The following is a 25,397-nucleotide window of genomic DNA, read 5'->3' as shown; positions in this document are numbered from 1 at the left end:
GCCCGTTACTGGGGGGGGGGCGGCAGGTGCGCCTGTCACTGGGAGGGGGGCGGCAGGTGTGCCTGTCACTGGGAGGGGGGCGGCAGGTGTGCCCGTCACTGGGGGGGGGGCGGCAGGTGCGCCCGTCACTGGGAGGGGGGCAGCAGGTGTGCCCGTCACTGGGAGGGGGGGGGCGGCAGGTGCGCCCGTTACGGGGGGGGGGGGGCGGCAGGTGCACCTGTTATTGGGAGGGGGGGGCAGCAGGTGTGCCCGTCACTGGGAGGGGGGGGCGGCAGGTGCGCCCGTTACTGGGGGGGGGGGCGGCAGGTGCGCCTGTCACTGGGAGGGGGGCGGCAGGTGTGCCTGTCACTGGGAGGGGGGCGGCAGGTGTGCCCGTCACTGGAGGGGGGTGGCAGGTGTGCCCGTCACTGGGAGGGGGGCGGCAGGTGTGCCTGTCACTGGGAGGGGGGGGCGGCAGGTGCGCCCGTTACTGGGGGGGGGGCGGCAGGTGCGCCTGTCACTGGGAGGGGGGCGGCAGGTGTGCCTGTCACTGGGAGGGGGGCGGCAGGTGTGCCTGTCACTGGGAGGGGGGCGGCAGGTGTGCCTGTCACTGGGGGGGGGGGGCGGCAGGTGTGCCTGTCACTGGGAGGGGGCGGCAGGTGTGCCTGTCACTGGGAGGGGGGCGGCAGGTGCGCCCGTTACTGGGAGGGGGGGCGGCAGGTGTGCCCGTCACTGGGAGGGGGGCGGCAGGTGTGCCTGTCACTGGGAGGGGGGCGGCAGGTGTCCCCATCACTGGGAGGGGGGCGGCAGGTGTCCCCATCACTGGGAGGGGGGCGGCAGGTGTGCCCGTCACTGGGAGGGGGGCGGCAGGTGTGCCCGTCACTGGAGGGGGGTGGCAGGTGTGCCCGTCACTGGGGGGGGGCGGCAGGTGTCCCCATCACTGGGAGGGGGGCGGCAGGTGTGCCCGTCACTGGGAGGGGGGCGGCAGGTGTGCCCGTCACTGGGGGGGGGGCGGCAGGTGTCCCCATCACTGGGAGGGGGGCGGCAGGTGTCCCCATCACTGGGAGGGGGGCGGCAGGTGTGCCCGTCACTGGAGGGGGGTGGCAGGTGTGCCCGTCACTGGGAGGGGGGCGGCAGGTGTGCCCGTCACTGGGAGGGGGGCGGCAGGTGTCCCCGTCACTGGGGGGGGGGCGGCAGGTGTCCCCGTCACTGGGGGGGGGGGGCGGCAGGTGCTCCTGTTACTGGGAGGGTGCACTGCAGCCATGCCAGCCACGCCTGGGAGCTGGCTTCCCTTTCCCTCTCAGCAGACACTGCCCCCCGCCCCCAGCAGCGGGGCCACCTGGTGGAGTGGACGCTGGCCCCATCCTCTGTTTGCTCTCCTCTCGGGCATGGGGATAATCCAGGCTTTCTCCTGCCCGTTTGGACCTTCACCTTCCCGCTCAGATCCTGCATCATGGCCGCTCTGCTCCATCCTCAGTCCCCTTCCCTCTCGGCTCAGATCCCAGTGACCTTGGCTGCTATCAGGGCTGTCCCCACCGGGTGGCTGGCAGTCACTTATCCTCTGAACCCCAGGTTTACCCTCTCTGTGCCTGCAGGCACGAGCGGCCAGGGCACGGGCCTCGGACCCAGCGAGGCAGGCCCGGCATGGGCAGCGGCCTGCTGCTCCGGCCACACAGCCTGCGGGTCTTGGACTCCCCTCACCACCCCGTTCCCATCGCCGCCCAGCTCCACTGAGGCTTGGCCTTCAGGCTCTCTTCTCCATTCACCGCTCAAGACATTTTTAGGGGGTCCCACTACGTGTGACCTGCTGGGGCTACTGCAGCACGAAACAGAACACGCTCCATGCTCTCAGGATGCGCGCCAGGCCTCATCCGTGGCCTGCCAGTCATTGTCCCTCGCTACGGACACATTCTGCTCTCTCTGTCCCGGCATGGGCATGTCCCTGCCTTGCTTGCCAGCTCCCAGGGGTTCCATGTCTGGTCTCCCAGACCCTCGCTCCTGCCCGCCCTCAACGACTGTCACGGTCACGTCCTGCTGTGCTTCCCCCAGCCTCGGCCTCTGTCCAACCCCCCTGGTCCTCCCTCAGGGTCTTGCCCGTGCAGGGCCCTCTCCCAGGCGGCCCTTTGCCAGCCCCGCTCTTACGACCCTGCCTTCTTTCCCGGCCTCAGTCAGTGTCACACCCCAGCTCTCCTTCTCCCCCAGAGGGGGCTTCTTTGCATCTGGCTGTGATTCCTCTGCCCTCTTTCTGACTCTCAGCCCCACCGAGAGGGAGAGGTGGGTGGGCAGCTCTTCGTCCTCCTCAAAGGCCTTCCTCTGTCATCGGTACTTCTAGGTCCTAAGCTGTGCTTAAATCCTAACCTATTCTGTAATGCGTCAACTCTTCAGGGTCTCCTTGTCTGTGCATTTCAGTTATTTCTGAGTCTCCTCTATGTAGGAGGGCTGGGAAGGGTGCCGTTCCCAGGCAAGGCCTGCCACAAGGGAGTGCTCAGAACGGCAAGACTCCCCGGCAGAATTCTAGATCCTTCTGCCCGGGGCTGCATCTGATGGTTCGAGGACATCAGGGCTAAAGTTTGCTCTGAAAGGTCACAGAGCTGCCGAGGGGGGTAACGTGAAGACACATCACGGTAAGAGGGGGCATGGGTGTGCCCAGAGCGGGCTCTGTGGTCCCTTGGTGCCCAGGGGCTGCTGGACAGGCGGGCAGGCATGCACCCGGGCACTGCAGATTTGCCCGCCCCCCCCGGGGGCCTGGAGTTAGGGAGGACAGAGCCGGGCCTGTCCCTTCCCTCACAGGGTGGCTCTTCTCTGCAGACGGGTGGCAACGGGCCCCCACACGGCCTCCCCCCAGGAGAGCAGCCACCGGCCTCTCCCAGGCTATTCCCCTTCTGAGGAGCTCTGAGCGAGATGATGAAGTGACTCAGAGGGGGACCCAAGTCACTCTGTTTGAGCTGTCCTGGGAGCCACCAGGTAGGGCAACAGCCTGGGCTCAGTGTACAACTAGAAGTCACAGACTAAGTGACATGTACTGAGTGTCCATATGTGCCACGGATTGTCCCTATGCTTCTAATCAAGTCACCTCAGTGTACCAAGCCAGAAAAAGGGGGACGCAAGAACACAGCCAAGGGGCTGAGGGGGACAGAGCCCGACCCTCAGTGAACTGCCACCAGGGGCCACGGGTCACGATGTGACAGGGGGGCCGTGGACAAGATCCAGTGTCTAGGGGACCCAAGATGTCGCTTGCTTACTGGGGAGACCGGCCTGATCACCAGCAGTCTGCCGGTTTGTCTTTGAACCTCTGTGGGTTCGGGGAAGGGAACATGAACGCCCGGCTCTCAGTTGTGAAGGGGACGATGGACCTCGGCGCTCGGCAGCCAGGGCTCGGAGCAGGTGGGGAGAGCCCTCACGGTCTGCAGGTGAGTCGGAGGCCTCTCCTCTCTGCGGCGTCCCTTTTCTAATCCCATTTTACTTGCATCCTGCATGGCATCAAGCCGGTCACTTCTGCAAGTGCTTGCGCGCTGGGGTGAGGGCAGAGGGCTGCCTGCGGGGACGGAGCGCCAGGAGGCGGGCGCCAGGGACCCGGGACGCACACAGGCCTGCACACAGTGCCCCGTGTCTGGGGTTAACCACGCGGCCATTGGGCAGGCAGAGCGTGGCTGCCGGGGACCCCGGCCCACAGGGCTCTGAGTCCGAAGGCTGGGTGGGCAGGTGCACCCTCGGGCTGGGGGCTGCGGGGCCCCGGGATCATCCTGTGGTATGCAGGGAGAGGAAGGCCGGCCTGCTGGGCCCCTTCGGCAAAGGGTAAGAAGATGGAGCTGCGCTCCATCCACCCGGGAGGGAGACCCTGGGACCCGCCAAGGCCAGGCCTCACGGAAAGCCTTGAGCTACCCCTGCAGTGACGGGATGACCAGGTGGGTGACATTCCCACCTGGCCCAGGTGTGCTCTCTTTCAGGGAGCCCCTGCTTCCTTTTTCTCTCCTGCACGAGCTGAGCTGAGTACCGCACCTCCTCAGAGTCCCCCAAAGAAAGGGGGGCCCACAGCGAGTGGAAAGCCGAGCGTGCTGGGATTCCCATTCACGAAAAAGGTGGGTTTCCACGTCCTCGGGAGCTGGGATTGAACCCTGATATCCGTGGGGGGTAAGAATTTACAAGGAGGGGGTGTACCAGGAACAGGACCACGGTTTGCCCATGAGCCAAGGGGCTGGGTACGGCTCTGTGCCTCAGTTCCCCTGGCCTGGCTAACCAGCCTATCTTGCAGGATTGTCACAAGACCCACTGTGAAGCAAGGTCAGACGTGCACGGCCAGCAGGGACAGCGTCCCCTCTCCCCTTGCCATCTCTATGACATCTTGGACCCACGGCCTCCTGGCTCTGGGGGCCTGCCAGGCCAGGCAGGATGGCGTCGCCAGAATTCTCCGTGATTGGCAGCCCCACCCCCACTCCCCCACCCCCCAGTGACTTAGATACACCCCAGGGCACTGGCTTCCTCCATGCATGTCAGCAGCCCCTCCAAAGTGGCCTTCCCAAAGGGTGGCTAAGATCTGCATGTCCTCGGGAGATGGCTTCCTCCCACTGGGAGAGCCAAAGAAGTGGCCTGGGCTCCAACTGGCAGGAAGGAAGGGGTCTCAGCTGGCCCCGCCCCTGCCTCTGGGTGGCCCTGAAGAAGTCACCACCTCTAGGCTTCAGTTGACTCCTTTGAGGGGGCCGGTGGCCAAGACCCTTGAGGCTCTATGGAGCCTCAGGCCCAGCGCTGAGAAGGGTGATGGAGAAAGGTGGGGCGTCCCTGGCCCTCGACACCCCCAGAGAGCATCCTCTCTAAATAACCTGCAGCTGACCCTGTTCTGCCTCATTATTCAGGGACCCCAGAAAACTGCTTTGGCTCTGAGACCTCTGGTGATATGAAGGTCACTGAGAATTTAGTCAAGGACTAAAGACGCGCTGCTTCCTGTCGGAGTCCCCACAAACGAAGCTGGTCCCCAGGCTCTCCCTTACCACCAGCCTGCTGCTCAGTTGCCACGGCCCAGCACCAACTAACAGGCAAGTCTGGAGGAGGCCCCTCCAGGAAGCTGCTAAATCAAGACTCTATCGCTCACTTCCTCCTGAATCATTTGAGGTTTAGAAGATCCGTGAAAAAGCAAAGAGAGAAAGCCCCATGCTATGAAGCCTCTTGAGCTGCCGCACCCAGAACTCACTGCCCTTCTGCCCCCCGGCACCCACGGCGGTGACTGTCACCAGGCAAGAAATGGCGTCCCGTCTTGCCACTCCTCCAGTGTGCGATCTCTTTTGCACCAACTTCTTCTCATCCAGGCTCCACATGCAAACTCAAAAAGGTTTACTTAGAGTCCAGGTTTCACACTTCTCACACCCCCGTCCTCGCCCCCGGCCTGGCTCAGTCCCCAGGCACTGAGTAGTGCCCCCAGTGTCTGTGACCTGGCAGAGCAGACAGGCACAGGACCTGGCCCTCGGTTTTGTACAGGGAGCCTCCAGCAGGCTGCTTTTGAAGCAGGAATGCACTCCAGCCCAGACCCCTCGGTGCCACTGAAGTGGGGGGTGGACTTAGAGAGTGTCCCCAGCCTTTGTGGACATGACCCGGGGGCCAATGGCTTCTGGCGCCCCCACTGCGAAGGCACAGGGGCAGGAGCCTAGGAGCTGATAGTAGCCTGGGCTCTTCTGCAAGTGGATGTGTTTGCCAAGCGACAATAAGGAGAGCAGATGGGACTCCCCACACGCGGGTCCCCAAACACTGCAACATGAGGCCTCAATGCGGCTTCCCTAGCTGAGCAGGAGCTTGCTCTTGGCATTGGTGGGGGTCTGGTGTTTTTGAGGGGGAGAAGATGCAGAGAAAGAAGAAGTCCTGAAACAGACAGTGGGACAGCTGGGGCCTGAACGTGGTGTTCCTGATCCCAGGATGTGGATGTATTAATTTCCATAAATGCTAATAGCCCATTTCCCCACGAGCTATTACTTATGTCATCTCCCCCTGGATGTGGTTCAGCACCGGGCAACAAATGAAAGAGAGGCAGAGACAGCCCTCACTAGCAGGTCCCTGCTCTCCACCCAGGCAGCTCAGGTCTGTTTTCCTAGGTGGCCCTGCTAACCTCCCGTCTTCAGCCCCACAGCCTGGTCCCTACCATGCCAGGAAGCAAAGAAAGTTACCAACCCCAAAAATGCTGAATCACAAAGTGAGGCTAAGCAGGAAAAGGGGGGGCGGGGAGGGAGATGGTGGCCAGGGAGGAAGGCAGGAAAGGGTACTAAGGGGCTTCCCACCTGGAGACGCCCCCACTCCGCCTTAACCAGGATGCTCTAGGCAAAGTGTAGCCCCAACAAGAGCCTCCAGGACAAATGGCAGGAGCGGTGCTGGGGTGTCAGGGAGGGAGGGGTGGGAAGGTGGGCAGGTACACAGCTTCTGCTACTGCCGCAGGCAGCGGTGCAGGCGCTGGGTCTCTGCGTCCTTCCGGAGCAGCAGCAGGTAAGGCGGTGGGAAGAGAACCTGGAGATGCGGAAGGAGCGCAGGGAGACGTGGGGGGTGCAGGAAGGGAGCGCCACGGTCCCGGGGAGTGGGGCAAGGTGGAGAGAGCACCCACGGGAGAGACTGGGAGCAGAGTGGGTGGGAGGATGGGGATAGGGACGAGGAGCGAGCGGCAGGGCGAACCTTCAGGAGCAAAAGGGTTGGAGGGATGGGGAGGACTTGCACCTGGAGCGCTCCGATGGGGTTGCGCAGAGGCCGGGAGGCGGGATGGGGGCAGGGCGAGGCGAGGCTGCGGGAAGCGGAGGAGGCTGAGATGGGGCGCAGGGACACCAGGACGAGGGGAGGGATGAAGTTTGGGGCAGGGGTCGCTGAAAGGTCGGGAGAGATGGCAGACAGGGCAGACCAGGGAGGACGGGGTGGGAGAAGGGAGATGACGGGGAAGAGAGGTGATGATAGAGGGGGTGAGCCAGCCGGCTGGAGAGGAGGTGAGGACCGCGGCGGCGCGAGGACGCGCTGGGAAGAGGCGGTGGAGATCTACCCTGGGCCTCGCGGGTGCCCGCCGCCGCTCTCCCGGGGCACGGCCGTGGGTAGCGCGGCCCGCGGGGTGTCCCGCCGCACTCACCTGGGGGCTCCAGCTCCGGATCCTGGGCACCGCTCCGGATCTTCCTTCCCGCCCTGCCCGTGCGACTTTAGCGCCCCCGAATCCCGCTCTCTCCGCCAGGTTCCGCCCGCAGCATCTTCACCTCGTGGGACAGCCGACGCCACGCCTCTGACAGCTCATCATTAGCTGTCATTCACGCCAGTCACGTTCCCATTGGCTGAAGGGTCGCCGGGCATGCAAATCGTGACGGGCCCGCCGCGGTGCCGATTGGCTGACGCTGGCAGAGCAAAGCGGTACCACTTGGGCTCTGATTGGCCGACGGCGTTGACGCGGGGCGGGTTCTCGGCCGGAGCGCGGGCGCGCCGTCTTGCGAGGCTCCGCTCGCGGTGGCAGAGGCCGGGGCGTCCCTTTGCCGGCCCTCGGCTCGCAGCGCCTGCGGCTCTGGTGGGCAGCGGCCGGCCGCGGTCCCTGGGTCCGTCGTGGGTCCCTTCCGCGAGAAGGTAGGCCTCGTCGCGCCTGGATGAGCGCGGGCGCGGCGGGCCGGTCTCCTAGGTAACGCGGCCCGCGGTGGGCGGAACCATGTTGGCTGGAGCTGCGGGGAAGGCTGGACAAGGCCACGGGCCTCCGGGGCCACTTGTCGGGCCGGGTTCTCGGGCCGGGGGTCGTGGAGGTGCTCCGTACGTCTCTCCGCGGGGATCTGGCGCCTGCGGGCCACGGCGGCCGGGCGGGGCGCAGGGCTGCACCCCGAGAGTTCCATGTCACCCCCTCTGCCTGACACTTGGTTCTGCCCGGTTGTTGGGGCCTTGGGCGTCCGGGGCTCCTTAGGGCTCAACCTCTGTCTTCTGCCCCTTGACCCCGCGCCCCTCTGTCGCCCCTCGGCTTCAGGCCAGCGCGGTGCTCACTGCCTGGCCTCTGCTGAGACTGGTGTCGGTCTTCCCCGACTTGGCGTCCCCAGCGGCCTTCCCCTGCCGGAGCCCCGTGGGGGACCCCCGCTGGGCGCCCTCCCTGTGGGTGCCTGTCCTCTGTGGGCACCGCCGCCCATGGAGATCCCCAGACGCCCTGGCCGTCGCGGGGGGCGCCCGCGGCCTGCGCGCCTGTACTGGCCGGCGGCCCGCTGGCCCCCTGACCGGCTCCGAGCTGACCCCCTGGCCCCTTTCTGTAGCCCGACTGCTCGCTCTCCTGCCCGCCCGCCCTTCAGACCCAGAGGCCCCGCGTGCGCACGTCTCCGTCCTGCGCGCCCGTGGGCGGCCGCGCTCTCGCACCCAGCGCTCCTCCCTGGGCCGCCGTGGCGTGCCGAGGCCAAAGGGTGGGAAAGAAGCCCCGCCGCGCGTGCAGAGTCAGAAGAGGAAGACGGGACGTGACTGCACACCTCCGGCCGGTTCTCACCCAGGGCTCCGCGTCTCTCCGGCATTTCCATCGGCCGCAATCCCGCCTCCGTCCCTGCTCGCTTGTATTCTGTCTTCCTCCCTCCAGGTGATGCCAGGAGGGCAGGGCGCGCGTCTTCTGTGGTCAGCGCGGTGTCTCCAGGGCCGGGCACCTGGTAGGGACTCAAAGGGTATTTCTCGAACGAAGGAATTCCAGGCAATGCTTCGTTAGCTCTCTATTTGCTCTGCCGAAAAGTCCCCCAAAGGCTTTGGGTCTCAGTTATTCAAGATCTTGTTCATTTCTGGCCAGGAAGCGGCCCCGGGCCTGGGCAGGTCCTCATGGCTCTGCCCCTCCCCTGCCCTGGGCTTCGGCCCAGCTTACCTCTTCAGCCCCTGGGCTCCCTCTTCGCTCTCCCTCTCGCTCTCAGCCCGTTAGAAAGCAGGCCGGGTTAGGCTGGTCCTCCCTGCGCTGTTCACTCGCCCCTGGTCTTTCTGACCCACTGGATCTCTAGCTTCTTGAAGTCAGGGCCTTGATCTCCTTCCCCGTGTGTGAGCTGGAGCAGGACAGGTGTGGCCACAGGTCTGCAGGGGCAGAGACCTCCCGGCGGCTTCACAGCCCCCTCCTTGTGCAGGGGGAAGTCGGAGGGGCAGCGAGGATCAGCCCCGTCCCCCGGCCAGTGCTCTCACTCCACCCTCTGGGGCCTCTGTCCCTTTGCCTCTCCTGGCCTCGGTGGGACACCAGGGGCAGGCAGGGTGATGGTGGTGGCTTTGCGGTCCGTCCCTGCTGGCTATGTGGCTTTGGAGTGGCTGCTGCACCTGTGAGTCTCACCTTCCTCACGGTGAGGCGGGGAGGGTGACTGCGCTTCCCTTGCAGCACTGTTGGGATAGTAAACACGGGAGTGTCTGCGAGGGCCTGGCCCCTAACTGGGCTCGACAGGAGCAGGCACGTGTTCTTCGTGACCCCCAGCCCACTGCACCCCTTTCTGGGAAAAGCGTGGAGCCCTCCTGTTTTCTCAGAGTTGCTCATCGAGCCCCCAAGGGCCCCTGCCCTTCCTCCACAGCATTCTTAGTTCCTCCACGCATAGTGTGGGGGTTACGTCATCATACAGGACCTTCACTGAGGGCCTCGTGCTGACCTCACGGGGCTCAGCCCTGCGGGGCAGCAGTGACTGCGCCAGCGCTGGCCCCCGTTACAGGATCCCACGTGGGGGCCGTGGCGCTGCTGGGGGTGGGGCGCTCACCCCGAGGAGAGCGTTTGATCTCGCTCCTGAAGGACAACGAGGAATTACCCCGGTGTGTGTGTGTGTGTGTGTGTGTGTGTGTGTGTGTGTGCGCGCATGCGCATCTGTTTCTGTGTCTGTGTGGCGAGAGCGCGAGGGTGTGATGTCCGGGAGGGACTGAAGCCGGGCAGGGCGGGGGTGGAGAGGGGGGCGGTCCAGGGGGCAGCTCTTGTGTGGGGTCGGGAGGAAGGAGGAGTCTGGGTGTCACAGCCCCTGGAGCTGCCTGGGCTCCCCCTCCAGGAGCCTGTGTCTCAGGTGCCACCTCTCCCTCCATCGCCCGTCTTCCCTGCCCAGCTCAGTGTTTTGATTTGGGTGACTGTTCCTCGTTCCCGGTACGTGTCCTGCTGGTGCAGCTGGGGGCGGTCCCGTGTGCCCGCTGTAGGGGTGGACGAGGCCCCACAGCTGCGCAGGGAGGGGGAAGGAGGTGCAGGGTCAGGGACTGGGCCGGTGAGCCACCTCAAAGGGGGTGCAGTCCTGGCCTGGGGAAGGAAACCTGGGCGGGCGAGTCTGCACAGCTCCTTCCAGAAGGTTCTCATGGTGCACGCCCTGCCAGGGCTCTGAGGCCAGGAGGACTTTTCTGGGCAAACGCCCCTCTGTCTGTTCGGACGCTCGTTTTGTATGAGTAAACATCCCAGTTTTATAAGAAGAGTCAATGGGAAACAACATTTCTCTGAAAAAAAGTATGCTTGGAAGTCAACTTCATGGAAACTTCCACTTGCTCTTGTGAATATTTATGGAGTTCCGACGGTGAGCCGGGTACAAGGACTCAGGAGTGCGGGCTCCCTCCGTAAGCAGTTGGCCGGTGAGCAGATGAGTACAGGGCAGGTGGCCAGGGCCGTGACCAGGGGAAGCGCAGGGCCATGCGGGCTTCGGGCTGGACCCTGGGGCCTCCTGGAAGCCCTTCTGGGCGGCTGTCTCTCTGTCAGGCCTCTTCTGCTCATAGGTTCTGGACACTTATGTGAGTTCCGTGGCTTCTGTAACAAGTCACCACAAAGCAGGCTGCTTAAAGCAGCACAAACTTACTGTCTTCCAGTTCTGGAGGCCAGAAGTCAGGAACCTGCCTCACTGGGCGAGAGTCTAGGTGTGGGCAGGGCAGATTCCTTCTGGAGGCCCGAGGGCCGAATCCGTTTCCTGGTCTATTCCAGCTGCTGGAGGTGCCTGCACTCCTTGGTCCGTGGCCACATCTCTCCCTGCTGTCTTTGTCCCCTGGTCTTTGCTCTGAGCCCCCCTGCCTCCCTTGTAAAGACCCTTCTGACTGTGTGAGGCACACTTGGCTAATCTGGGATACTCTCCCCACCCTCGGTTCCTCAGCAGTAACCACATCTCCAAGGGAGAACAGTGCAGGGCTGAGCTGAACCTCTCATCCTCCGTTACATGAAAGCCTTTTGGTCTCTCTTGTGTTTCTGATGGATCTATTCCTCCTGTGGGAGTGTCTGTCATTACGTCTTGTTCCCTTGGAAAATACAGGTTCTGAGTTACGCAGATCTCCCAAATATTGACACATTCAATCACAGAATTTCAAAAGATCCCTTTCGCTGCCGGCACTCCCCGTCCTCTCATCAGAGAAGTCTCCGGAGCGCGCTGCTGCCAGGCTCGCGGTGGGGGAGGCAGCCTTCCGCGCTGCTAATTGTTGCCTGCAACTGGTTTTGATTCCAAGTCTTCCCTGAAGTGACAGGCTCATTTGTTCACGTTGGAGAGATACCTGCCAAGTACAAGTACAAGTCTGAATAAGCGTGTTTTGTTTCTCAGCGTTTTTTTTTTTTTTTTTTTTTCTTAGCAGAAGTGTCGTTGCCGTATGAACGAGGCAGCCGGTTCCGCCCGCACCCCCGATCCTCGCAGTGGGGCTGACCCGGCCGGAGGGGCTCCTGTCTTCGTGTCCCAGCAGGTTGTCCTGTTTGTATTTCCCACTTCATCACAGAATAGTAAAAGTGTACACGCTCAGGGTCGAGATGAAGTAAAATGTGTACTTTTCACAGTTGCCCCAAGGACATCTTTACGTGAAGCTGATGGCTTTTTGCTGTGACTGCTGAGGGACAGGCCGGCTGGCAGGGCGGGTCCCCTGGCCTCGGGGCGTGCTGAGGCCCGCCACCGCCCACCCTCGCCTGGCTCTCTGTCGTGCAGATGTCAGCCCAGGGAAAAAGGCAAGTGTCACCTGGATGTTATGAAAATAGCTTTGACTTTGCAGAGCCCTTGACTAGCCTGGGGAACCTCAGGGGCTCGGGGACCACGTTTACAGAACTGCTGGCTGAGGAGCCCGACTCGCTGCCTTTCCTCCTTGCTCGTCACGTAGTGTACAGAATGCGGCCACTTGGCGAAGCTGAGATCTTTAGGTTCTGTGTCAGCTGAACAGAATCCCGAGAAGGTTTAGAGCCCCGTCTGGCTGGGAGGCAAGAACCGTCCCGTGTGAGCTGGGTCTCCTAGAAGCCTGTACCCCTCAAAGCCGGTCCCCGGGCGGCTTCAGCAGCAGGCGGCGTTTCCCGTAGCTGACTGGCCCCCCCGACGCCCGGGCCCACCTGCCCTGGCTGTGGTTTCTGCTCTGCCTGCTGGGAACGTGCCCGCACTGGCCCCCAGGCCCGCTGCCCGTGTGCGCTGCCACCTCCACCGTGTGCAGAGCAGCCCTGCGGGTGGCAGTCCCTGAACCGGCCACTGAGGCCCGGTGAGTCGGGCTCTGCCGGGCTCACGCGCGAGAAGGGCACGCTTGCCAGGGCAGGGTGGTGTGGTGCCAGCCTACGACGCTGGGGTGTGGGGTGCGGGTTTCGGGGATGCTGGGTCCTCTGGGGTTCAGTGGGAGGTAGGAAACTTTGGGAGTGGCTCTCAGCACTGTGGTCCTTACAACTTTTTCCTTTATTTGAACGCCGCTGGTGCAGGTGATCCGCGAGGCCCGCGTGGCCCCCAGGCCCCAGAATGCACGACTGGCACCAGATCTTTGACCAGAACGTGCGGGTCCCTCCCCACCCACAGAGGCTCCGCCAGCCCCTGAAGGAGGCGACAGGGTTTCAATGTGTCCTGAAGTGGCTCGATGGGCCGCTCGCTAAGCAGGTAAGGGGACTTGCTGTGGGTTGTCAGACACGCATTGTTCTTGCTCTCCGCGGGGGGCTATTGATCGCCACTTCTGTGTTGGCGTCTCCTCCCTGTACCCATTACCTCGGCCCTTGGCAGCGCTCAGAGGCCAAGTGGCCCGTCAGCAAAGAGAAGGCGTGATTCAGCACTCTGTCAGCACTTTGGACACTGGGTAAAGGTTTCTTTCTGCCCACATTGGAGAAATTTTAAAACCCAGGTAATCTGATTTCCTGGGTTGTTTCTGAGCCAAGTAGTCTGCAGGAGGAGGCCTTGTGCACAGCTCAGCACGACCTCCTTCCGGCCCGGCAGTGAGAGCCGTGGGGCAGAGCCTGGGCCTGGACGTGCCACTGCCCTCTGCCCACGGCCCTGGCTCTGGGCCGTGCGTCCACCGGTGCCTCCAGCCGCAGGGAACCTGACCGCCCCCAGGACCCCACAGGTTGGGTTGTCCTGGGAGGCCCATGGGGACGGGACGCACAGGAAGGGTCCGGGCCTGCCCGTGGGGACTTGCCTGCCTGGGGGCTGGGCTGTGGAGACTGTCCTGCTTTAACGCTAGTAGAGCAGTTCTCCAGGCCCTCAGACTTGTCAGAGAGCTGGGTCCATGAGCAGCGCGCTGTGGTTAAATCACTCGGTCCTCCTGACTCAGCCCCTCCGCTCTGGCTGAGCCCTGGCCGTGCGCTGGCCCCTGTGTTAGGTCCTGTGGCTGCTTCTGCTTTTACAGTGTCACCTTCCGGCACCTGACTCGTTCTAACTCACTTCATCCTCGCAATGATGCTGGGAGGTAGGTGCCACCAACACCCCGTTTCCCAGAGGAGGAGACAGAAGCCGGGAGCGTGAAGCTGGTGCCCAGGTGACACGGCCCTGGCCGGCCAGCTGGTGCCCCACTGTGAGGACTGGCCCCCGCGGCCCCGCCTGCCAGGGCTCACTAGATCGTGGACAGCAGCCTCCTTGTCCCTAGGGGCTATACAGGGGGGTTTTATTTGTTTTCCCATTTCCTTTTACTTATTTTTGAAAAGATAATCCCCATAGTTCAAATTTCCAAAGGTACACAGGCAAGTGTGTCATCCCAGAGTCCCCGGGGCACTGTGTCCCATACTAGATACAGCCAGTGTTCCCTGTTATTTGTACAACTTTCCAGAAGCTCTGAGCAAATGCAGCCAATAAATAGACCTGCATTTCCTTGCTTGGAAGACCATATTCTTAACTACAAGTCTTACAGATTGTTCATGTCATTGCATGCAGACTCTCTTATTCTTTCTTAAGCTCGCATGGATTTTTTCGGGCGTGTGAACCATCACTTGTGTACCCAGGCCCGTGCTGGTGCGCATGCAGGCTCTTCCCAGGGGTGTGCGTTTGCAGACACCGTGGCAGTAAATAACTTCGTTCACTTGTACACATATTTCTGTGGAATAATTCCTACCAGTGGGATTTTTGATCCAAAGTCATATGGATCATGTGAAAATTTCCATGTAAGACCCATGTACAGGTTGTCTATAAAAAAAGCACACTTCACACCTAGAGACTGTGTGCAGGGAGTGAAAGGCTGGAAAAAAGGCAGGCTGTGTAAACGCTGGGCATGTGGACGCTCTGGCTGTCCTAATACCAGACAGTGTAGATTTCAAGGGGAACGACGTTTTTGGAGCTCGAGAGACATTTCCTAAGGATGACGGCGGCCCGGCCAGCGTGGCGCCCTCAATGTGTCCGGCACCACCCCCAGGCTGGGCGATTCACCGGTGGAGCCCGACGTGACTTAGCATGTTGTTGTCTTCACAGGAAAGACTTCCCACAGTGGAAGGACCCAAAGCAAGATCAGCCAAGGCAACGGCATTGGGGGGAACCTGGGGGTTTGGGGGCGCAAGCTTCGAGGGTCCTTGGCCAGTGGGGTCCCACGGGTACGCTTGATCCCCCAGCAATGAGTTGTGATGATACACGTGAGATGTTGCCAACCAGGGATGCTCCGGAGAGACTCCATGCTCAGGGTCTCTAAAAAAACCTCGGTGATTTTTGGGCTAGTTACCTAGGCACCTGTGTGTCTGCCCAGTGTCTCCCAAAATTCTGGACTCCTAGAGAAAAGCAGGGGTGCAGCGTAAGCCCGTCTCTGCCCGCAGTGAGCCACGCTGACCAGTTACAGTGGGGGGAACCGTCCTGAAATCTAAGTGCACAGCGCCCAGCCACGGGCCAGCCCGGGAGCCCGCCTTCCTGGTCACTCACGGGCACAGCACCAACAAGAGCTTCCAAGCACATGGAGCCTGACTGTGGGGAAGTGAAGGGAGCTGCATTCAGATCACCGTTGTAATCGGAGATGCTAAAGGCCCTTCTCTCAGTCATTGATAGAATAGACCAAAAACGTCATAAGGGTTTGGAAGATCTGAGGAACAGCATCACCCGCCTCGACCTTCCTGTCGTCTCTAAAACACCACACCCGACAAATAGAAGACCCGTTCCTGTCAAGTGTGTGCGGAGCATTCAGCGAGACAGACCTTTTGCTGTGCCCTGAAAATAAGTCTCAGTAGATTCAGGATTGAAATTATAAGGAATGTGTTCACTGACTCATATGATGTTGAATTTGAAATCATAACAATAAGAGAGCTAGAAAGTCTTCAAATCATAGGAAATTAACACACTGCGAACTAACCCACTGGTCAAAGAAATATTCAGAGAAATCACAACATAATATGAACTGAGTAATGGAAGAGCATATCCAGATATATGGGATGCAGCTAATGCAGTCCTTTGAGGGAATCTCGTAGCTCTGTAATGACTCACTGAGAAGAAAGATATAAAGTCAATCATCTCTGCTTTTTGCTTAAAAGGCCAGATAAAAAGAACAAATGAAACTCCAAGAAAACAGAGGAATGGAATAGTAGACGTATGAGCAGAAATCAGCAAAGGACAAGCAATACACCAGTCAGAGCAGGACTGGAGACCGAAGCAGAACCGCACTGCAGTGGTTCTGCCGCTATTGGGAGCCGTGACGTCTCAGTCCTCAGAGATCTGCTTTTCCTCTGCTGACACCATCCCGAGACAATTCTGGCAAGTCGAGGGTTTAGAGTTGTGGTTCCATCAGGAAGGCTTCGTCTGGTCGTATGTGACAGAAAGCCCATCCAGAATAGCTTCAGCTAGAGGTGATTAACTCACACAACAGAGAAACCTGTAGTTCCTCTGAGCTTCAGGTGTGGCTCGATCCAGGGTCTCACGTGATGTCACCTGGGCTTCTCTCTTGGGTCTGCGTGGTGCCAGATGGGCAGCTGTGTCTGCAGCCCCAGCCTCTGGTGTCTCCTTGGCTCTGGGCAAGACCAAGTCAATGTTCGTGCCCAGGGACGTCTGTGCTCAGAGAGGTAGTTCCTGGAAAGGAAATCGATCCCTAAACGCGAGGTGGATGCTGTGCGGCTGGTTTCAGCAGCGTTGCCATTAGCACCTGCGGGTGGCTCGAGACGCTGAGAACCCTTCGGTCCCCTTTGTCCCCCAGGGAATGCTGGAGGTGCTGTCGGAGGTGGGGTGCCATCTTCGCGTGTCTCTTTTCGATGTCACCTACCGCCACTTCTTTGGGAGGACGTGGAAGACCGCAGTGAGGCCCGTGGAGCTGCCCTTGAGGCAGCTGTCCAGGATCGTCTTTAATGAGGTGGGTGGACAGCAGGTGCTCGGGGCCCTGGGGTGGGCAGGGTCGCCCTGACAGGGGACGTGGGCAGTGCATCTCAGACCCTGTGAGCGCCACCAAGCCACAGACACGGTGTCACATTTCTGGTCTCAGGACGGGCCCTCGTTTCCAAACGAAGTCTTGTGGGGAGGCCAAGTGTCTTACGCAGACGCAGGTGCGTTGCTCTGGTTGGAGCAGTGGGGCGGGGGGGCCCACGTGGGGTCTTGTCGCCCTCAAGGAGCCTTGCGGTGCTGGGAATGAAGTTAGGAAACTATTGATCTCATTTGATTCTCCATTTTTCCTCCGGTGTTCCCTCCCCTCCTCCTTCCCTTCTTTCTTTCTGCCTGTATTAGAGCAATTTTAAAACCCAGGTAATCTGACCTGGTTATTTCTGAGCCAGGTTGCTTGCAGGCGGTGGCCTCATGCACAACTGAACGTGGCCTCCTTCTGGCCTGGCAGTGAGAACTGTGGGGCCGAGCCCCGGGCAGCCTGGCTGGAGCCCTGGGCTTGGACATAGCGCAGCCTCCGGCCCATTCAGGCCCTGGCTCTGGGTCCCGCGTCCACCTGTGCCTTCAGTTGGCGGGCTCCTTTCTTTTAAGATGAGCAAATTGGTACTTGGAAGTAAAATGAGCTGCCCAGGTAGCAGGTGGCGGAGCCTGGCCTCGGACCCGTGCCCGCTGCCCCCAGACTGGGCGGGTGCGTGGACGCGGCCGACCGCGTGACTCGGCTCGTGTGGTGCTTTCTGGCCGCCCTGCAGACGGGTGCTCTCCGCCCTTGTTCACCTGCATCCCCCCCGCAGCCCCGGCTTGGGGCCTGCCGTCTGCCAGCCGTTGTGCCGATGGCGACAGGATGCGTGTGGTGCTCACCATGTAGGACTGTGGCCTGTGGGCGCCCCTCGAAGGCAGGTGGCAGGGGCATGGCAGGCTGCGGTGAGGTCTCGGGAGGTGACCAGCGTGTGCTGCCTTAGAGAAGGACAGGAGACCCGCTGAGGAAGGTGACGCAGGAAGGCCCTTCTAAGGGGCTGACATCTAAGCTGGGCCTATAGGAGAGGAAAGGGGGGCGGCAGGTGTGTGTGGGGGAGCCCGGGGATTGAGGTGAGCTTCTGGATGCAGTGGGTCTGTGTGGTGATGGTCACAGGTATTGGGAGGGCCATGCCATGTTGATTTGGTCTTTCTTTTTTTTTTTTAAAGATTTTATTTGTTTATTTTTATTTTTTTAACTCTTTTTTATGGATTTTATTTATTTTTTTAGAGAGAGGGAGAGAGAGAGGGAGAGGAACACCAATGTGTGGTTGCCTCTCACTTGCCCCCAACTGGGGACCTGGCTTGCGACCCAGGCCTCTGCCCTGACTGTGGATTGAACCGGCGATCCTTTGGTTCGCAGGCCAGCGCTCAGTCCACTGTGCCATGCCAACCAGGGCGATTTGGTCTGTCTTATGTACACGGTGAGGCCCACAGAAACCTGCTACTGTGATAGAGACTAATAAAGGTGGCGGCGACCCTAGCTGTCCTTGAGACGTCACTGTGCTTAACCATGGCCCGAGGTGCCCCTTCTCTGCTGGGGACTGCCTTGGCCCAGTCGTGAAGTCGTGGGGGCTGGCCAGGCATGTGCTGAATCGCGCTGTCTGGAGGGCGGGTCACAGCTGGCGGGTGTCCTCACATAACAGGCAGGAGCTGGAGGAACTGCCCAGAGGGCGGGCGCGCTAGATGAGGCCGTGGCCAGGGGTGTGTCAGGGGACGGAAAGGGTCTGACATTACGGTTGTCCGATAGCTTGTGCAGATGCCTTGTGGCGGTCTCTCTGGACAGCTGTGCCTGGGAGGGGTGTGTGCTGTGAATCTTGTGTGCGACCGTGGGCAGCTCCTCGGGGCCGTCTCAGTACGGGAGGACCTCGCCCGCACACGCTGGGGACAGGAGACGGTTTGTCGGCAGGGCCGCGGCCCTGATGTTGCCGGTAACCTGGCCTGGGCTCAGCCTGTGCTGCCTCACCTGGGCCGTCGCAGGCCTTCTGGGGCCGGCTGTTCGGGTCTCTTTCTCATGTGCACAGTGAGGCCAGGGGGGTCCGGCAATGTGAGCGCTCGTCAGTGACACATGAGGGTGGGGGTGACAGCTGTCCTCTGCTGGCCAGGCCTTGGCTTGCAGGCACGTTGGTGTCATCTTGTCCAGCACCCTCCTCTGGAGGCTGGAATCACATCCCCTCCTTAAAGAGCAACCCAGCAGGTCACGAGGCCACGCACGTGTGCGAGCAGGTGGGCCTGGTGGCCGGCTCCACGGCCGCACTTCGGCTGCATGACTGTCCTGTGGCCTCCTGCCCCCAAGTGTCCGTGCGGCAGAGAGCCGCCCAGTGTCGCGGGGCAGTGCTGGGCTCTGAGTTGGCACAGGGTGGCTTTGCGGGTGGAGAAGTGCAAGACGGGTCCCCCTCTGTGTCCTCCCCTTCTGCTCGGGCTGCTGAGGGGGAGAGCGCAGCGGGGTGCGTGGCGGGTGAGCAGAGCCGTTCTGGTCCGAGGTGAGTCTCAGCTGCAGACGGGCTGAGGGAAGGCTGCTCTCCAGCTGCTGTGCCCTCCGTGGGCAGCAGAGGCCACCGGCGTGCTGGGAACGAGCCCGGCCTGCTGTGTGGCGTCCTGCGCGCCCAGCCCTTGCTCTCCGTGACGGTCAGAATCCCGAAAAGCAGATTTTGTTCAAGTTCACTGGGCTACAGAGAAGGCCCGTCCACCGTGTGTGTGCGTGCGCGCGCATTTGCATGGCGGGGGACTGTCCCTGGTGGCGCCCGTAGGTGGGGGTGCTGCTCATCTGCCTGCCCCCCTGCGGAAATAGAGGGGGTTCAGAAGTTTGGTGGAGGCCGCTTTCTGGTTTTGTTGATAGCCTGTGTGTTTCTGGCTTTACCGATCAACTTGGGGTGGTCTGGCTTGAGGTCGCCACTGCCAGTGGCAGGGGATCCCGCTGGGACCCCGCGTGGCTGTCCAACTAAGTGTGCACTGGTCAGGCAGCCTGCCGGGCGCTGGCTGGGGTGTGTCGTCCATGTATTGGCCGCAGGCAGCCCTGGGAGGAGGCGCTGTGTCAGGGCTTGGACAGGAGAGGCCTGGCCTTGACCCTGAGCTGGGAGCCCCGCGGCCGCCCAAGGCCCTCTCAGCTCCCAGCCAACCCGTGGGCTCCCCTGCCCTCCATCCTGCTGCGACGGCTCATAAGTCCTGCAGGCTCTCAGAAAGTGTCTTCTAGAAAATACATGTAATCCGGGAGGCCAAAGTACCATGCAGTTTCTACATTTCCTTTCTGAGACGAACGTAATTTTCCCTTAAATTCTTCCCCTAACTCACCACACTCCGCCTTTCGGTGACAGCCTCGTTTTTCCTGCTTCCTGTTATGAGGGCGACTGGGCAGCAATCCACCGCTGCCAAGACCCCGACCAGGGGGTCACCCTCCCCGAGCCTGCCGTAGCCCGGCTGTTGCTAAGGTAACAGGCAGACCTGCTGCCCTCCTCAGACACAGCTGACTGGGAGGCTCCCACCACCCATAACCCGGGACAAGGGACCCCGACTCAAATGTTCTTGCTTGTCTACGAGAGCCACGTCATGTCCCCTTAAAAGCGGGGCTGAAGGGAGTGTCACGGGGACCCGCTGACACTCCAGGGAGCCTTCCCGCCGCCCACGCTGCCGGTCCCTGTCCTGTGCTGCCCTGGGTGCTGTCACCGCACAGGCAGGAAAGCAGCTCGTTCCGGGAGAGCGGTCTCTGCAGAGAGAGGGCAGTGTGACCTCCGTGTCCCTCTGAGGACGGCTGCTTTCCTCTCAGGCTCATAGAAGCCACTCCCGCGACTCCAAGCCAGAAAGGGGGGTGACAGATGGTTCTAGAAGGAGACATGAAGTGTGCGTGCCATGTCCGGCGGTGGGGCTCAGTTGTGTGGTGCAGCACTGAGGCTGAGATCCGTCTGCTCGCGCGGCGCGGGCCCACCCAGGGCGCCGGGGAGGCCGCCTGCAGGCTGCGCTCGATGCGCTCACCTGCCTGTGAGTGAGCCCGGAGCGGGGCCGGAGCGGGGCCGTGTGGTCAGACGGACACAGGCTGCAGTCCTGCTCTGCTGCTCTTCCTGGGGCTTCAGGCCACAGGTTCGCCTCCTGACTGTGACCCCGCCACCTGCGCGGGAGGGACGACAGCCTGTGCTCCAGGGGCGCGTGAGGCCTGAGCACCTGCTGCTCCACACGGGCACCCAGCCAGCCTCGGGGCGCGTCGGCCGTGGGCCGGGTGCTGCTGAGGAGCTGGACGTCCCCGGCGGATGAGGGGCGTGGGCTCATTTCAGCCCAGGCTGCGGCCACGGTCGCTCTAGACCAGGTTCATGGTGCCCTTGGGCCTGGTGGCTCTCTGGGTGGGGCTGTCTGCATGGTGCTGCCTGCTGTGGGTGAGGGAGAGCCCCACCCAGCGTTGGGGGGGACACTCTGACTTCGGGATTAGGGACTTTGCGTCCCCAGAGGTGGGTTTTGCTCACAGAGTGCACAGTGCTTGGAGCCCCCAGTCCCTGGAGCCCCCAGTCCCCGAGTGGGCTGTGTCCTGGAAGCCAGAGCTGCACGTGAAGGCGGAGCTGGTGAGTGGAGGCGGCAGGGAGGACTGTGAGTCTTTGCCTTGCCCGGGTCATTCTGTCAAAGGCTCACGGGTCGGCCCCTCTCTTCCCTGGGCTCCTCATCCGCCTCCTCTTCTGCTTGGGACGGGAGAGCTGAGTGTCCCTGGGGGTGGCCCAGGCGCAGCACAGCCCCTCCTGAAGGCACGTCATCACAGGCGCAGTTTCAGCTCGGTTGTGGGCGTGGGACGTGGAAGCTTGGCCCTGAGGCAAAACAGTGTCTGTATATTTGGAGTCGAAGGCACCGGGACAGGAGCGTTTCTGAGACAGTTATCTGTGTATCCTGGCAGGGCGGAGACTCGTCCCGCGTGGGTGAGTGAGATGTGGTGTGGGCTGAGCGGGGCCCCACTCCTCCTAAGGGGCCTGTTCTCGGAGGTAATTTCGTGGGCTTGCCTCAAGCCTTTAATCCTGTGATTTCAGTGATGGATAGGGCTTGCCTCGCAAGGCGCGCGGAGCGGCGTTAATGAGCTGTCCTTAGACTGCAGGGCCCGTCTGCAGGGCTCGCTCAGCGAGTGCTGCCGGGGTTTCTGGCTCAGCCCGTGTGCGTGCTGCGAGGCAGGCAGGGGCCTGGGGACCAGGGGCGCTGCTGAGGAGATCGGCAGGTGACGGAGAGGGCAGCTGGCAGGGTGCGTCGTGGTTTCATCCCCAGGCGACGTTTACCTCCACGGAGGTCGGTCCTGAGCAGGGTTTGCGTTTTGTGCCTGCTTAACCCAGCCTTTGCCTTTGAGCCTGGAACTTCCCCAGGGCCAATGTGTTCCCGGGGTCCTTAGGAAGCCTTTCACCCGGTGCCGTGCCCAGCCTGGAGGGTCAGCGGGGAAAGGCCGCCAGCTTCCAGGGGCCGCCATCTCGCCTGGAGCGCAGCCCCAGAGACAGACCCCCGGGGGCTCTGCCTGCCTGTTTTCCCTCCGAGTAGCTGTCCCGGCAGGAGCCACAGATGGGCCTGGAAAGCCGGCCCGCAGCCTGCAGGCCGAGCGCCTTCAAGGTGACCTCTCGCTGCGGGATGGCTGCCGCTCCGCCTCAGCGTGTCAGACGCCTGTGTCACTGCTGAGAGGGCCGGTGGGCAGCCGTGTCTGGACCCGCAATGGGCGCAGGACAGACGGGAAGGTGGGAGAGTGCCGCGCTCGGCCGCGCCGCGGGGCTTTAAAACCGGTCCCCGAGGCCCGGCACAGAGACATCACTCTCTTGGCCCAACCGCCTGTCAGCCGCGAGTGGCCGTTATTTCATCATTTTGCAATAAAAGATAATAGAATAACGATTTATACCTCATGGCTGCTGTTTTAATGTGTCTCTCTGTTATCCTGGGCCGACAGCCTGTGATTACAGGAGGTGTTTTCTGGGTGACCGCGTCGGAATGATGCGTTAACAGGGGATTATTCCCAGTTTAAATCACCTGCAGAGCCCCACTGGGGCCCCCTCGCCTCCTTCTGCCTGGGGGCGGGGGGCGGTCTTTGCACGCATGCCGCTGGGTGCCGGGTTGCACTGAGTCCACAGCCACCGCCCGGGTCCTGTGAGCCTTGTCCCCTGTCCGGTCGCAGACCTCCACCTCATCTTCTGTGTCTGTGGCGCTTGTGGGCTTTAAATAGGAGCAGCGGCGGTGGGTATCGTGAACTGGGAGGGAAGCAGCTGCTGGGGGGGTTCACGCCCGACGGAGCGAGGCGGCGCTCGGACTCGCCCGCGTCCTCGCCTGCCCTGTGCTGTGGGTCATGGTCGGTAACAGAGTGGCTTCATGTGGGAGCTTTGAGAGGCAGATTGAATATCATCCACTTGGTGTAGGTCCCAAACAATCTGGTAAGAAAACGATCTCAGGGCGGTTTTTGTCGTAAAAAGGCATTAGTTGGTTTCTGACCTGGGGATAATGATGCAGCACCTCAGGAAAGCTAAGGACCCTGCTCAGTTAAACGACATGGGTTCAGAGGCAGCTCACAGCAGTCCCACGTCCGACAGGGCTTGGGGTTGATGTTGGCAGGCTGCGCCCGGCGTCTTGTGCGGCGACTGTGACCTGAAATGGCTCAGGATGGGCGTTTGTGGGGACCTTGTCCTGTCTTCTGATGTCACTGGGGTCCTGCTGGGGGTGGGGAGCGGGGCACCCCCCACCCGCCGGTCACTCTTTTCTGCAGCGCCCGACACCTGTGGGCATTTTTTTGTGGATGGGAAGTTCCCAGAGCAAAAATGAATGGCCTGACGTCCTGGGTGGGAGGTACTCGGGGGTGAGAGACTGTGACCCCCGGGAGCCCCTTTATTGTGCCTGCTGTCCCCTCTGGCACCTTGGAAGGGATGTGGTGCTCCACACGCCATGCGTGGCGGTCATGCGGCGATGGCGCAGGGGTGATGGGAGTGCGGCTCTGCGGGCGGGGTGTGCAGCCCCTCACTGGTCCCCTGGCTTCTGTGTTGCAGCCCTTGTACTTCCACACGTCCTTGAAGCACCCGCACATCGTGGCGGTGGTGGAAGTGGTCGCCGAAGGCAGGAGACGGGATGGGACCCTCCACGCCCTGTCCTGCGGGTTCGGGATGCTGCGGATCTTCAGCAACAAGCTGGAGTCGCCCACGTCCGCCTCCCAGGACAAACGGTGCCTGCCCCGTGCGCGCTGCCCTCCGGCTTCCTGGGGGTCCGTGTTGGCGACCTGCGGGTCGCTGGCCGCGCTGGAAAGCTTTACGCTTGTCAGCGTGTGTTGTGTGTCCCCAACAGCGTGCCGGGTGGTTCTGCTTTGTCACCACCTCAGCCCCTTGGACGTCACAGTGTCCCCTGGGTCGGACCCCTCAGCTTGGCACCCCAGACGTTTTGGGCCTGACAGGCCCTGCTGTGGGGGCTGAGTCCCTAAGTCACTGTCTTTCCTGGGGCAGCTCAGTCCTTCCCGGCTTCCCTGGTGTTGCTTCCTGGGAGCCAGGGCCTCGGGCTGCGTCTGGACAGTGCTGAGCGTGGGCGCGCGTGGGGGCTGGTGCTTCCCCGGGGCCTGTGTGCTGCAGGGCTGGGGCCCTGGAGCGCTGTGGGGCCCCCACGCTCTCCTTCCGAGAAGAGCAGCTGGCGCCGGGAGCCGCCCCAGCGGAGGCCCGTGCTGACGCGCCCGCGGGTCTCGTTTTGCAGGTTGAGGCTGTACCATGGCACCCCCAGAGCCCTGCTGCACCCGCTGCTGCAGGACCCCGTGGAGCGTAAGAGACCGGGCCCGGCCGTCCTCTGACTCCCCAGCGCGGTCCCCTCGAGTCCGTCCTGAGCGTCCTCAGTGGAGGCCGTTGGCGAAGTGCATCACAGGCTCGGGCCTTTGGCGTGACTCGGGGACCGGCCTGACCGGAGGGCGTCACTCTGGGAGGGAGGCCACGGGGCTGGTGTGGCCTCGTGGGAGCTGCCCGGTGGGAGGGCTGGGGGCCTCCTTGCCTCAGGGTAACGGCTTTGCCCCCCAGATGGGGTAGTTACTGTCTATCACGGCCACTGGCTGTGAGACGCTTGGTTTTCTCCAGCACGGCAAGGCCCTCAGCCGCGCCTGACCAGAGCCCCGTGTAGGGACAGCTCCCGTCTTCAGGAGACCCAGTGGCTGAGCCATGTGGGGGAGGGGCGGGGGCAGGAGGGCATGGGGGGCAGGGGGACAGGAGCACAGGGGGCGGGGGGCTGGGGGACAGTCTGTGGAAGCGGTCGCTGGCCATTTTGGAGGCTGGGTGAGGCCTGTGCCCGCTGTGCTGGGAGGGTGGCCAGGTCAGGGGTGTCGGTGGGTCTGTTTGGGAGCGTGACTGTCTCTTCGAGACGCCGCCTGGGTTCCGTGACAGGAACTTTGTCTGCCACGGAGCCTGTGGGAAAGGCTCAGACCAACCCCATCCCCTCCTCTTCCTGCTGAATTTGGAAGTCAATCAGAAACTGAACTACGTTGATGAAGATTGGCTTTTAGGTTATTTCTCAATTGAGTTTAACTTTTGTGCCAGCATTTTCTCCCCTGGAGTGTCTCTCGAATCAGGACGTACACGCCACATTGGCGTCATGTCCGTGGTTGTGGACGCTGTTGGAATATCTGTGCTGGGAAGCCTGGGGAGGACCAGCCATGGGGCCCCGAGTGCATCTCCTCGGTGGTCATTTCCAGAAATTTACGGTGTTTTCTTGAATGGGAAATACATTCGCATGGTTCAGAATTCAGAAAGTACAGAGAAGTATAGACAGGGCCAGCCTGAGGCCACTTCCTTCACCTGCGCCAGGTCCTGCGGGCAGGACTGTCCCCTCCGCTTCCCGGCATGCTGGGGCTGAGCTCCGGCCCTCGCTTCCTCCGGGACCTCTCCCCCCTCCCTCTTTCCAGCGCCTCATCGGAGCCTTTCTTGGGCTTTGGATCCTGTTCTCCATGTGCTTCGGAGGTCGATGGGCTGAGTCTTAGCCCTCACCCTAGAAGGATGGGCCGTGCTTGAGAGCAGGGCTGTGTCTCGGAGGCCCTGTCCCCAGTGC

At 62.0% G+C, this 25,397-nt stretch overlaps 2 protein-coding genes across 2 annotated transcripts in view; one reads left to right on the top strand and one right to left on the bottom strand.

Annotated features, from left to right (window-relative positions):
• Window positions 1–7,203, bottom strand: part of KCNAB2 (potassium voltage-gated channel subfamily A regulatory beta subunit 2) — a 70,540-nt gene extending 63,337 nt beyond the window's left edge. Inside the window, exon 1 of the mRNA XM_090268497.1 lies at window positions 7,064–7,203. The gene's annotated coding sequence lies outside the window, so the exon portion shown is untranslated. The remainder of the gene's footprint in view (window positions 1–7,063) is intronic.
• Window positions 7,204–11,792: 4,589 nt separating this feature from the next.
• Window positions 11,793–25,397, top strand: part of NPHP4 (nephrocystin 4) — an 80,693-nt gene continuing 67,088 nt past the window's right edge. The window contains exons 1-5 of the mRNA XM_090268496.1: window positions 11,793–12,342; window positions 12,554–12,725; window positions 16,213–16,365; window positions 23,375–23,547; window positions 24,063–24,127. Of these exons, the coding sequence (XP_090124622.1) occupies window positions 12,591–12,725; window positions 16,213–16,365; window positions 23,375–23,547; window positions 24,063–24,127 (526 nt within the window). The 5' untranslated portion in view covers window positions 11,793–12,342; window positions 12,554–12,590. The remainder of the gene's footprint in view (window positions 12,343–12,553; window positions 12,726–16,212; window positions 16,366–23,374; window positions 23,548–24,062; window positions 24,128–25,397) is intronic.

The sequence above is a fragment of the Furipterus horrens genome, unplaced genomic scaffold (genome assembly GCF_987537825.1).
Source record: "Furipterus horrens unplaced genomic scaffold, mFurHor1.1.pri manual_scaffold_3, whole genome shotgun sequence".
In the NCBI taxonomy this organism is placed as follows: Eukaryota; Metazoa; Chordata; class Mammalia; order Chiroptera; family Furipteridae; genus Furipterus; species Furipterus horrens.
This window is presented reverse-complemented; position numbering and strand designations above follow the sequence as displayed.